General features: G+C 42.9%; 1 protein-coding gene across 1 annotated transcript in view; it reads right to left on the reverse strand.

The window, feature by feature from the left end:
* Positions 1 to 10,694: 10,694 nt before the first annotated feature.
* The window catches only part of LOC109429501 (putative odorant-binding protein A10), a 37,687-nt gene continuing 35,390 nt past the window's right edge, over positions 10,695 to 12,991 (reverse strand). Inside the window, exon 3 of the mRNA XM_029863784.2 lies at positions 10,695 to 11,267. Coding sequence (XP_029719644.1) covers positions 11,128 to 11,267 — 140 coding nt within the window. The 3' untranslated portion in view covers positions 10,695 to 11,127. The remainder of the gene's footprint in view (positions 11,268 to 12,991) is intronic.

Below are 12,991 nucleotides of genomic sequence, written 5' to 3' on the forward strand. Positions count from 1 at the left end.
ACAACAAAAACTTTTTCCCATTTTTTTCAGTTCTGATGTTCCCTACATTATCCAGCACATCTGTCCCCTGCTCAGCGTTGAAAAATTGCGGTCCCGGAAGTGTACTAGTATGCCAATTCTCGAAACGACAACTTTTTGGAACACCATTTGTGCAGAATTCATCTGCTAGTCGCTAAGCTAATCCAACATATCGCTCGAAATTTCTCACTTTTTTCCGTTTTCTTTGAGTGTGTTGCCAAAGTGAACAATGTTTTTACACACTGAGCAAAAGTTCACATTTTTTTGTTTAGTTTTAACTCTAAACTATTGGTAAACAGATGTCCACTTTCTTTAATGAACAGTCCTTAGAGTGCTGGGAAGTGGGCTGGAAATCGGACGGTGATGTGGGGTAGGTACCTACCTACCACTATAACACTGAATAGCAGATGAGCCAAACGTCAGTCAAGCGAGAGTCAGGAACACCTGTAAATGCGAAGGTTTCTTTTTCTCTTTTTTTCACCACCAGCATCACCACCATTATTCGGCAGGCAGGGGCATCAGCGATAGGACACACAGTTTTCAGATTTTTCCACGAATTCACGGAACAATGGAAAACTGAAAGAATACGGCTGACTGTGGATGAGACGTTACCTTTTACGATCGGTTCGAGCCCAACGAGTTATGATTCCATTGTGGTGCATGGTTGCTGAGCGGACTTTCATACGTAGGTATGTTTTTTTGTAAGCTTCATTGCAATATTAACGGAAGTTCCTCTGGAGTTTTTTTCCGAAGTTTCTTATTATTTTTTCTAAAATTCAGCCAGGATTTCGATGGGAATTCTTCCAGAAGTTTATTCTGTAATACTTTTGGCGATGCATATGGTATTTTTTTCGGTATTTATTGAAGGAAAGTTTGTCGGTGATTACTGTGGGGATTGATATGAAAATTCTCTCTGAATTTTCATTTTTGTTTTCTCTTTCTACTCATACGGCTTTTTTTTTTCAAAATATCATCCGGCAAATCCATTTTAAATTCTTCCGCCAATGCTTTTGAACTTTTGTTTGCGTATTCTTCAATACAGCAGTTTTATTTATTTAGACAATTCCTCCGAGAATTCTTCCAGCAATTTTTAGTCAATTTGTGGAAAATTGTCTTCAAAACTCCTCTGGCAAATCTCTTAGATTTTTTTCGATAATTGGATTGCAATTGTTACTGCAATTATCCTTTCGTTCCTTACAAAACACTCTTAGGAAATACTTGAAGCAATGTCTTCGGGGATACCTCTGGTAATTTCTTTGGTGACTGGTTTACCAATTTTCGACAAATGCTTTAGGAATTCTTTCGGCATTTTTTGCCTTTCTCGTACACCAAAGTGTACCGACAGGCTATATGTTCACTCAAAAAACGCATTTTCGATAGAAGGCTCGGAAGGTCAAGTCACATATACTAATCAACTCAGTTCGACGGATTGAGATGATGTCTGTGTGTGTGTATGTATGTGTGTATTAGAGTAGGTCAACATTGTATGGAGAAAACTTAAATTTGATCCCAACAACCCGGAACAAAGCTTTTTCAATCTATATTATAGACTGTTTCAGAAATAACTCTATATTTTTATATTTCCTTTTAATTGTCTTGATATGTTAAAGAACAGTCGAGTTCTTTAACAAATAACTTAATTTTTCAAATTTGCATTTGCACAAAGGTGTTTTTTAATGATTTCAACATCATGTATCACTAAATACCAAAACTTATCTAAACTTTTATCACATTCGCTTTCTCAACAAGTTGTCTAAGGAACGCCTTGATCAAAACTTGGGAAAAGTCGATAAAGGCATTTCTACAACATTTTTTCGGAGCTCAAGTTTCTTATTTTTTAAGGTTTTCTACGGAACATAAAAACTACCACACAGTTTCTTAGTTTTCCTGAACGCATTTAATCTAAACAAACTTATTTTTTCAGCTCATTCGATTCTTCAGATGGCAAATCTTGTCATACCATAAAAACGAATGCAGTAAGCTGTAATTAAGACATTCATTTGCTTAACGTTTGTTGCTACTGGTGTTGTTGAGAAATATGAAACAAAAAAATTTGTATTGAGAAGGCCCATAATGGTGGTTCTTTATCAAACATTCCAGTAAAAATTACTCTTACCAATCGAGAAATATCTTTTATTATCGATACAGCAATTTTTATTGTGTTTGGGAATTAAATATTTTATCTGTGAGATTTTTTTTCTTTTCTACTATGCTACATTTTTTGACCACTTTGTGCAACTTCAAATTTTAATCATCTAGTTTACAGAGCCCTATTTTTTAACTTTTACCAGAAACATCAACAAAATTGGTATTATTTGCTTCGTTAGCATGTTTACTATAAGAGCTAGAAGAAACTTTTTTGGATATTGTGTTCAAATTGAAATAGCAGTTAATCGTTAGTGTATTTATAATTTCTGAAACAGTCTATAGCGCCCAAAACAACTGTGCAAAATTTGAGAGCGATTGGTTGCGTCCCCGTATTTCGCATTGCGATTGAAATTTGTATGGAAGTTAGTATGGGAAATCGTACTTTTTTGCATTTTACTCATAAGTAGATTTTTTTGTCTAATACCATGTAACAAATGCCGTTAAAGTATAGCCTAGGATATGCCGAAAAACTTTGCCGAAGGCCGTAAAGTGATCCGACGCTTGAGAAAAAAGTTATTCACCTGGTAACTTAGGCCAAAAATTGAGATTTTATTGTTGATGTTATTCCTTTACATGTTAAATGTTAAGCACCACCGGGCAATCTGTACGTCATAACTTTTTTCACAAGTGTCGGATCACTTTGCGGTCTTCGGCAAAGTTTTTCGGCATATCTTAGGCTATACTTAAACGTCATCAGTTAGATCGTTTTGGACAAAAAATTTCAATTTTTGAGAAAAATGCAAAAAAGCACGTTTTCTATACTAAATTCTATACAAATTTCAATCGCAATGCGGAATATGGGGAAGCAACCAATCACTCTCAAATTTTGCACAGTTGTTTTGGACGCTTAAAGGAATCGAAAAAGCTTTGTTCCAAAAATCGACTTTGTTGACCCAGTCTAGTGTGTATGTATGCATGTCTGTGCGCAAAAAAAGGTCACTCACTTTTAAGGCACTTCCAATTGACTGATTTTTCGGATAATCGCTCGAATCGAACCGGAATTTTACCGCATTGTTTACTATTAAAAATTGTTTGGATCGGTCTAGGAAATCCGGAGTTATGATCATTTCAGTAATCCGGACCAGCACCGGTAGAGCTGGCCTAATATAGAACTAAACCAAGCCCTATCATGCGACACATCAAACTATGCCGATTTGTGTATCCTTTAGCATGGTTGACCATGCTCATGTCATGTGAAAATCAACACTAGAGACCAAAAATTCCACGATGTCAGCATAAAATTCAAGATGGCGGCCTAATATTCAAGATGGCGGCTCCAAATTCTAGATGGCGGCTGTTTAATAGAGCTTAAGGCTCCAAAACCATTCAATGCGGGTATAGTTGGTATGGGGAGGATGTACGGAATCCAAAAATGGCGACCAGAATATTCAATATGGCGGACTTAAATCCAAGATAGCGGCTGAGAATTCAAAACGTGGACTGTTTAATGGTGTTTTAGGCTCCAGAACTATGCAATATGGGTATGGGGAAGACGTTTGGAGTCCAAAGTTTGCGCCCACAATATCCAAGATGGTGGTATAAAATCCAAGATGGCAGCTCCAAATTCAAGATGGCGGTTGTTTAATGGAGTTTTAGGTTCCAAAACCATGCAATATGGGTATAGTTGGTATGGGGAAGATGTCCGGAGTCCAAAAATGTCGACCGGTATATCCAAGATGGTAGTCTAACATCCCAGATGCCGGCTCTAAATCCAAGATGATGTCTGTTTAATGGAGTTTTAGACTCCCAAAACCTTTCAATGTGGGTATATTTGATATGGGGAAGATGTACGGAGACCAAAAATGGCGACCATAATACCCAAGATATTTAATGGAGTTTCATTCTCAAAAACCATGAAATATGGGTATATATGGTATGGGGAAGAAGTCTGGCGACCAGAATTTCCAAGATTTCTGACTCAATACACACGAGAAAGGCGCTACCACCGCTAGGTGGATTAATTAGGATTTTTTTTTTTTATCTGTATTAACGAGATTTTTAGCCCTTGGCTAGTTCATCTCGGGACCCACGCTTTACTTCCCTTCCGAAGGAAGAACTCACATTTTGTGAGTTTGTCGGGAGTGGGATTCGATCCCAGGTCCTCGGCGTGATAGTCACGTGTTCTAACCATCCAACCAGGTCCGCTCCAATTAGGATTTTTCAAATATTTCTGTTATTTCTTTGAGGTATTTCTGTAAAATCATTCAGATTTCAGCATTTTTTTAAGTTTTTTGGCATTTTTTTCTTATTCCATCGGCAATATTTTGGATATTTTTTGACTAATCTTTTAGAAATTTATACGGAAATATTTGTGAGAGTTTTTTCGGCAATTTCCTTGGGAATGTTTATACATTTTTGATTTTTTTCGTTGACAATTACTTTGGAAATTTGTTTTTTAAATTTTCGTTGGGGCTCTTGTGACAATTATTTTGAGAATTACTGGTAATTTTTAACATCTTAGATAATTTCTTTTGGGATTTCTTCGGCAATTCACTTAGCTACTCCTCCGGTAATATGCATCAGCAATTAATTGGCCCTTGTATCGAATTCTGGCATGGTAAAGGCAGGGTATGTTGCGCAATTCAGATCTTATTTGTGATCCACTAGCCTCTGTCCAGCAACTCCTATCCCTACCTCCGCGTAGTACCGGCTGGAAACTACGAGCAACCTCAGGGAAGATCGGGCAACCAACCTCGGTGGCACGGTGGCTTCTGCAAACCTGAGCGTCTGTTCTCCAGGAGGAGCGGCTCACAACAGCGTCTGATCACCACGTTAGGGGCGGCTGATCAACGTCCTAGTGTCAGGGAAGGACTCTAAGCTCAACTGTGCACTATGGTAGGGTAGGGGATTGGTGTCAGGTTCTACGAGCCAGCCGTAAAAAATATTATTGTAACGAAAAATCAGCAACAAAATAAAAGGGACCGAGACCAACGGGAACGACCCCAGCGAACAAAAAGGACTTGCCATTGGAAACTCGGTACGTGGAACTTCATTGGGAGCACCCGCATACTCGATCTACTGAAGGACCGCGGGTTTGGCATCGTAGCGCTGCAGGAGGTGTATTGGACAGGATCCATGGTGCGAACGTTTAGAGGTAATCATACCATCTACCAGAGCTGGGGCAACACACGCGAACTGAGAACAGATTTCATCGTGATGGGTGATATGCGAAGGCGCGTGATCGGTTGGTGACCGATTGACGAAAGAATGTGCAGGTTGAGGATCAAGGGCCGATTCTTAAACTTCAACATAATAAACGTGCACAGCCCACACTCCGGAAACACTGATGATGACAAGGACGCATTTTACGCGCAGCTCGAACATGAGTACGATCACTGCCCAAGCCACGACGTCAAGAACATCATAGCGGATCTAAAAACTGAGGTAGGCCAGGAGGAGGAATTCAGACCGACGATTGGAAAGTTCAGCGCCCACCAGCTGACAAACGAAAATGGCTTACGCCTCATCGATTTCGCCGCCTCCAAGAACATGGCCATTCGTAGCACCTTCTTCCAGCACAGCCTCCCGTATTGTTACACCTGGAGATAACCGCAACAAACGAAATCGCAAATCGACCACGTTCTGATTGATGGACGGCACTTCTCCGACATTATCGACGTCAGGACCTATCGTGGCGCCAACATAAACTCCGACTACTATCTGGTGATGGTCAAACTGCGCCCAAAACTCTCCGTCATCAACAATGTACGGTACCGGAAACCACCACGATACAACCTAGAACGACTGAAGCAACCCCGGATGTCGCCTCAGCATACGCGCAGAGTTTCGAGGCCGCGTTGCCAGACGAGGGCGAGCTCGATGAGGCCCCTCTGGAGGACTGCTGGAGTACAGTGAAAGCAGCCATCAACGACGCAGCCGCGAGCACCATCGGGTACGTGGAACGGAATCGACGGAACGAATGGTTCGAAGAAGTGTGCAGAACGGTTTTGGAGGAGAAGAACGCAGCGAGGGCAGTAATGCTGGAGCATGGGACCAGACAAAACGTGGAACGTTACAAACAGAAGCGGAAACAGCAGACCCGCCCCTTTCGGGAGCCGCCGCCTGGAAGAAGCGGAGTGTGAAGAAATGGGACTGTTGTACCCTTCCCAAGAAACACGGAAGTTGTATCAGAAGTTCAACGCATCCCGCAAAGGCTTCGTGGCGCGAGCCGAAATATGCAGGGATAAAGACGGAGGCCTCTTGACGGACGGACGTGAGATGATCGAAAGGTGGAAGCAGCACTTCGATCAGCACCTGAATGGCGTGGAGAACGTAGGAACGGGAGATCACGACTACGGAGGAAACGACAACGCCAGTGCAGCGGAGGACGGAAATGAACCAACTCCCACGATGAGGGAAGTTAAGGATGCCATTCACCAGCTCAAAACCAACAAAGCAGCTGGTAAGGATGGTATCGCAGCTGAACTCATCAAGATGGGCCCAGAAAAGTTGGCCACCTGTCTGCATCGGCTGATAGTCAGGATCTGGGAAACCGAACAGCTACCGAAGGAGTGGAAGGAAGGGGTAATCTGCCCCATTCACAAGAAAGGCGACCATTTGGAATGTGAGAACTTCAGGGCGATCACTATTTTGAATGCTGACTACAGAGTGCTATCCCAGATCATCTTCCGTCGTCTGTCACCTAAAACAAATGAGTTCGTGGGAAGTTATCAAGCCGGCTTCATCGACGGCCGGTCGACAACGGATCAGATCTTTACCGTACGGCAAATCCTCCAGAAATGCCGTGAATACCAGGTCCCAACGCACCACCTGTTCATCGACTTCAAAGCGGCATACGATAGTATCGACCGCGCAAAGCTATGGAGAATCATGGACGAAAACGGCTTTCCTGGGAAGCTGACTAGACTGATTAAAGCAACGATGGACGGTGTGCAAAACTGCGTAAGGGTTTCGGGTGAACTATCCAGTTCATTCGAATCTCGCCGGGGACTACGACAAGGTGATGGACTCTCATGCCTACCCGAGCAGAGGAAAACAGCTTAATAATAGCATATTTTAATATGGAGAACAAAAAGTGATATTTGTTTGTTTGAGATAAGAGGTAAAAGTACTGAAATTAATACCTCAGTTTTACTCCTGGAACATCATCATCATGGCACATTTAGCTCTTGGTAAGATCTAGCCAAGAGCAGTGAGCTACTTGATTGATCTTCAAATATCATGTTTTGCTATTCGTTAGATGGTTCAAGAACAAATTTTTTCAGTACTTTTACCTCTTATCTCAAACAAACCAATATCACATTTTAATCGTCAGTACTTGAACTCTGCCCGGGTACTCTTCAACATCGCTCTGGAAGGTGTGATGCGACGAGCCGGGCGCAACAGCCGGGGAACGATTTTCATAAAATCCGGTCAATTTGTGTGCTTTGCGGACGACATGGACATTATCGCTAGAACATTTGGAACGGTGGTAGAGCTGTACACCCGCCTGAAACGCGAAGCAGCAGAGGTCGGACTGGTGGTTAATGCCTCAAAAACAAAGTATGCTGGTGGGCGGAACCGAACACGACCGGATCTGTCTGGGTAGTAATGTTACGATCAGGCTTGACAGAAACTCCCTCGCGAGAAAATGAGGAAGCGATTTTGGTGATTTTCTGATGAGTGAAAATAAAACTCAGAAATCACAACGCAAATCCTCAACAGCACCGTGCGCGAGCTTGCCGCACAGCGAGGAGTTCGTCCAACACTCATAATTGTTTGTTGTGTTTCTCACGTCCACTCACACTCAAAATGCTCTCGCGAGTTCCACTCCCATACAAAGAAAGACTCTCGAGGCGAAAATCGCACTCAAAAACCCGAAATAATCATCGGCTCTTTTTTCGTTGCCCTCTTCCTCGCTCAGTTTTTATTGCCTCTCTGTTTGGGGTTCGTTCGCTCCCTCGCGACGAGGCAAAAGCAAAACACCGCTCTAGAGCATGTTGCAAAACTCTTTTGATTTCGAGGAGGATTATCAAGCCTGGTTACGATAGACGGGGATACTTTCGAGGTGATGGAGGAATTCGTCTACCTCGGATCCTTACTGACGGCTGACAACAGCACGGGAGCCGTGAAATTCGGAGGCGCATCATCAGCGGAAGTCGGGCCTACTACGGGCTCCAGAAGAAACTGCGGTCGAAAAAGATTAACCCACGCACCAAATGCGCCATGTACAAAACGCTAATAAGACCGGTAATCCTCTACGGGCACGAGACATGGACCATGCTCGAGGAGGACCTGCAAGCACTCGGAGTTTTCGAGCGACGCGTGCTAAGGACGATCTTCTGTGGTGTGCAGGAGAACGGTGTGTGGCGGAGAAGAATGAACCACGAGCTCGTTGCACTTTATGGCGAACCCAGCATCCAGAAGGTGGCCAAAGCCGGAAGGATACGGTGGGCAGGGCATGTTGCAAGAATGCCGGACAACAACCCTGCAAAGCTGGTGTTTGCAACTGATCCGGTTGGCACAAGAAGGCGTGGAGCGCAGAGAGCACGATGGGCGGACCAGGTGGAGCGTGACTTGGCGAGCATTGGGCGCGACCGAGGATGGAAAGCGGCAGCCACGAACCGTGTATTATGGAGAAATATTGTTGATTCAGTTTTATCTTGAATTTGATGTCATACTAAATAAATGAAATGAATGAATGAAGGTGCTGGTAGTCCGAAGCCACGGGAGACTGCAAAGTTTACGCATCGCTGGCCGTTATCATTCGATACGGCGTGCAGGCTGTTTTGCCCGTTTACCGGTTTGTACATTTCCTCCTTTCCAACCTGCGCGTTCATGTCGCCGATAACGATTTTCACGTCACGCGGCGAGAAACCATCGTATGTTTGCTCTAACTGCGCGTAGAACGCTTCTTTCTCGTCATCGGGTCTCCCTTCGTGTGGGCAGTGGACGTTGATGTTGCTGTAGTTGAAGAAACGGCCCTTAACTCTCAACATGCACATCCTTGCGTTGATCGACTGCCACCCGATCACACGTTGTCGCATCTTGCCCAACACTATAAATCCTGTTCCCAGTTCATTGGTGGTGCCACAGCTTTGGTAGAAGGTAGCCGCTCGATGCTCGCTTTTCCACACTTTCTGTCCAGTCCAACAAAGTTCCTGCAACGCCACAATGTCGAAGTTGCGGGGATGAAGTTCGTCGTAAATTATCCTGTCACATCCTGCGAATCCTAGTGACTTGCAATTTCATGTTCCAAGTTTCCAATCGTAGTCCTTATTTCGTCGCGTGGGTCTTTGCCGATTGTATCGAGTCGTATTTTCTCCTATGTTATTCGCAATGGGGATTTTTACGGGTGGCTCATTGGGCCTACGCGGCCAACACTCCTGTCTCGTCGGAGGGCCATCGTGCCAGTTCTGTTTAACGTCCCAACCAACAATAGGACGACCACGCTAATGGGGCTACCATCTTGGATCTAGCTGGGTGTGGTGCAGCATTTCTTACTCAGCCGCTGAATGCCAGAATAGACGCTGTTTGAGCCGCATCTCCTTGGTGAACAGACGCTCGGGTCGTACCTCCTCAATTTAGCTAAAGTCAGAAGGACAACAGTGCCCAGGCTGCACTACCAGCTAAGCACACAAGCTGGCGGTCTTTGTCATCGCTTGACCCGTGGAAGCATGAGGTAGGAACTTGTGAGGACCAGAGCTATGTTGGACGATCTTCTTATCGACCGTTTTACGGGCCTGCATGAGACAAGGCCGTTTCACGAGAAGTGAAAAGGCGTATTGCAGGTGCGAATAGGGCCTTTTACGGATCGCGTAATCAGATTAGGTCCGTAACTTGTAAACGCAAACGAAATTGTTTCTATATAAGACGCTGATTCTTCCGGTAGCCCTATACGATCACGAGGCGTGAACGTTAGGTGAAGTAGACCTAAAAGCTTTCGGAGTTTTTGATTGCATAATCGTTAAAGTCAATCACCGACGGTTAAAATATTTAATCTGCAAAGGATCATAGACAAATTTTGGGAGTATAACTTGTAAAATCGCCATCTGCTTATTTATTTAAAAGCATGGGCGATTAGTGTAAAAAGGAGCTTTAGTAGATGTCAGATCATGGATTTCCGGCAAAAAATATTAGGCTAATCTGAATAACGCTGGATAATTTAAAGTCAAATGTTCTGATCGCAGACGAAGTACTTATACCTAGGTACCTACCTCCTTTGTGAGCTTGTGAAGCAGGGTGATGCATTTTCAAATTAAATGTTCAACATTATACTCGAAGTAACTTTTGCTTTTCTTTCAGCGAGCTTAGAAATAAACTCGACCAGGATGAAATACATGATTAAGGGGTAGAGGCAGAGACAGGCATAGTGGTGTTGGTGCTCAGGTAATGATTTAGAGTTGTAGAAAAATCTGAGTTACTTGCAAACGGAAACGAATTTCGCTCTGCATAAAACACTTACTCTCTCAGTTCCTACTTCCCATAACTATTGTCCAATTTTAAAATACCCAGCATAGCAATCCTCCTCAAATGCACAGACCAAAGAAATTGTGATATGGAATTGAGTTGTAGCATACGCGCCGAGATTCATTCCAAGCTGTTCCGCTCAGCTGAGCGCAATAATTTATTATCACTTTGCTTTAATCCTTATCGCCTAGCAAGCAAATTTCCACGCTTGAAATTTCCCCTTTTTCAAATGTTTTATCAGCTACCGTCGTCGTCGTCGTCGTCGTCGTCGTCATCAGCGTCAGCGTCGCGTTTGCACTGCTGGTTCTGGTTTGTCGTAATAAGTTATCATCCGCGCTTCCGACTATTTTGCTGTTTTTTTTTGTTCCTTTTGATGTTTTGGCTATGATAATTCCCTTCGTCCCACTCACTATCTCCCACAAAACCCTCCCGGAGGGATAATTTTCACTCGCGCTTTTACACATCCTGCTGGTGAAGCTTATTTTTTTTTCTCTCGATTTTATTTTGTACAGTGTTGGTGGAGTTTCCAATCCGGTTCCTGGGGGAATTTTTCTAGCCCGCATAGGTTTGCACCAGCTTATTCCATTCGGCGGGGAAATTTCGTTGCAAATGGGCCAAGGTCTTTTTGATCTGAACCAACTCCGCCGGGGTGCACTGGGGGCATGCTCCTCGTAGCACGAATGGGGCCAAACCTGGAACAAGGGTGAGGATTAAAAAAATGCGTTAGATATGTGTAAAGAAAATTCGTTTGAAATGTGTCGGTTATAGACGAATGTCATATCTTTTAGGTAGGTAATTATAATTTCGAACAAGTCCTTTTTCACTCTCCGTGAAATGTAACCAAATGATTTGTTTACTCCACACAGCTCAAAGCAATAAATTTCTCTTAAATCCCGCTACTAATCCCATCCTTTTCTATTGAATATTGAACCCCCACCGAATGACCGCACCCACAAGCCGGTAGGCAGGTACCGTAATCCGGGGTAACATTGATCAGAATTTTCGATTTTTCTTGAATAATTCTCTTGTTAAAACAAATGTTACATGTTTATATTTTTAAAACAAGTACTGGCCCTCTGAGTATGTGTTAAGCTACTCGAAAAAGTATTGTGAAACTTTAAAACATGTTTAAATAGGCTTTTTAATCTAATTTTTGATTTTGTTGATTTGGGGTAACATTGATCAAGTCAGTGATCAATCTTCGTTTGTGTTGAAAATACCCTTACTTACTAAATTCGGGGTCGCTGATTTCGAATATGTTGTCCAAATTCTTACAAGTTATGTACTTTTTGAGTTATTTTAGGATTAAGATCCTCCAAATCACAAATAACGCCTAAAGGTAGGCAATAGCTTAAGTAATTAATGGCCTACTTTTAATAAATCGTATATTTCATTGAAAAAGAGCATTTTCATAAAAGTTTCGGTAATCAAATCCAACTCTAGGATATCATATCGAAGTAATATAATGATTTCGAAACTCATATTGTATCTAGTATTCATGCCATGTATGAATGTTTGACAATACATCTCATTGCGTTACGAAACACAGTTATGGAAAAATCGATTTATTTCAATGTTTTTGAAATTCAATTTTCATGAATTGCATGTCATTTAATAGCTAAATGATAGCAGTTTACGACATACCATTCGATAGCAGAAACTGATTCAATGTAAAATGCTTGTTTGAACATTTCATGAGGTCGGTTAAGCCGATCAATGTTACCCCGCTGATCAATGATACCCTGTTTTACGGTAACGAATTTGTCACCCATGTTGAAAAGCTCCGAATGGCACCCGGCAAAGCAAAGGCGGCAGGCAAGGTGCCATGAACTCCAGCCTGTAGGTAGGTTGTCACGTCGACCACCATCGCAAATGGATGAGCTGAGCAGCAAAAAGAGGTGAAACAGCTAGCAGTGGTGCCCCCGACTACCCAATTTATGGACACATTAATTTGAAATCTGTTTTCGCAGCGTGCTTAACACCCGCCGTGTGCTCGCAGTAGTATGTGCGATCAAGCTGTCATCGTACCCATTATCTATGCGTTTGGGAAGGTGGTGCGGCAGCGTAATGGCCATGGCAGAGGACAATGCCTACCTACTGCTATTGATTTCGATCCATGCCAGGTAAGCTGCTGCAGTTATACCGAGCCTGGCAAATAAATTGAAACGTAATAAGGTTGTCATTTTTACACGTAATTAAGCATGCGCTGGTGACCTCGCGTGGATGTGTCGTTTCGATGGGTTGAAATTTGTTTTTCAATTTAATCCAATTCATTTACTGAAACAAAATGCAGAGTGAGACTATGTCATTTAGTCTATGGTACATATTTCCCAAATAGAAGAGATCGTGCCTCTTGAGACGTGTGCTTTGAGGACGACATGTAAATTATCACCAGCACATTTAGGAACAATGGCAG

Source organism: Aedes albopictus, chromosome 3 (genome assembly GCF_035046485.1).
Source record: "Aedes albopictus strain Foshan chromosome 3, AalbF5, whole genome shotgun sequence".
NCBI lineage: Eukaryota > Metazoa > Arthropoda > Insecta > Diptera > Culicidae > Aedes > Aedes albopictus.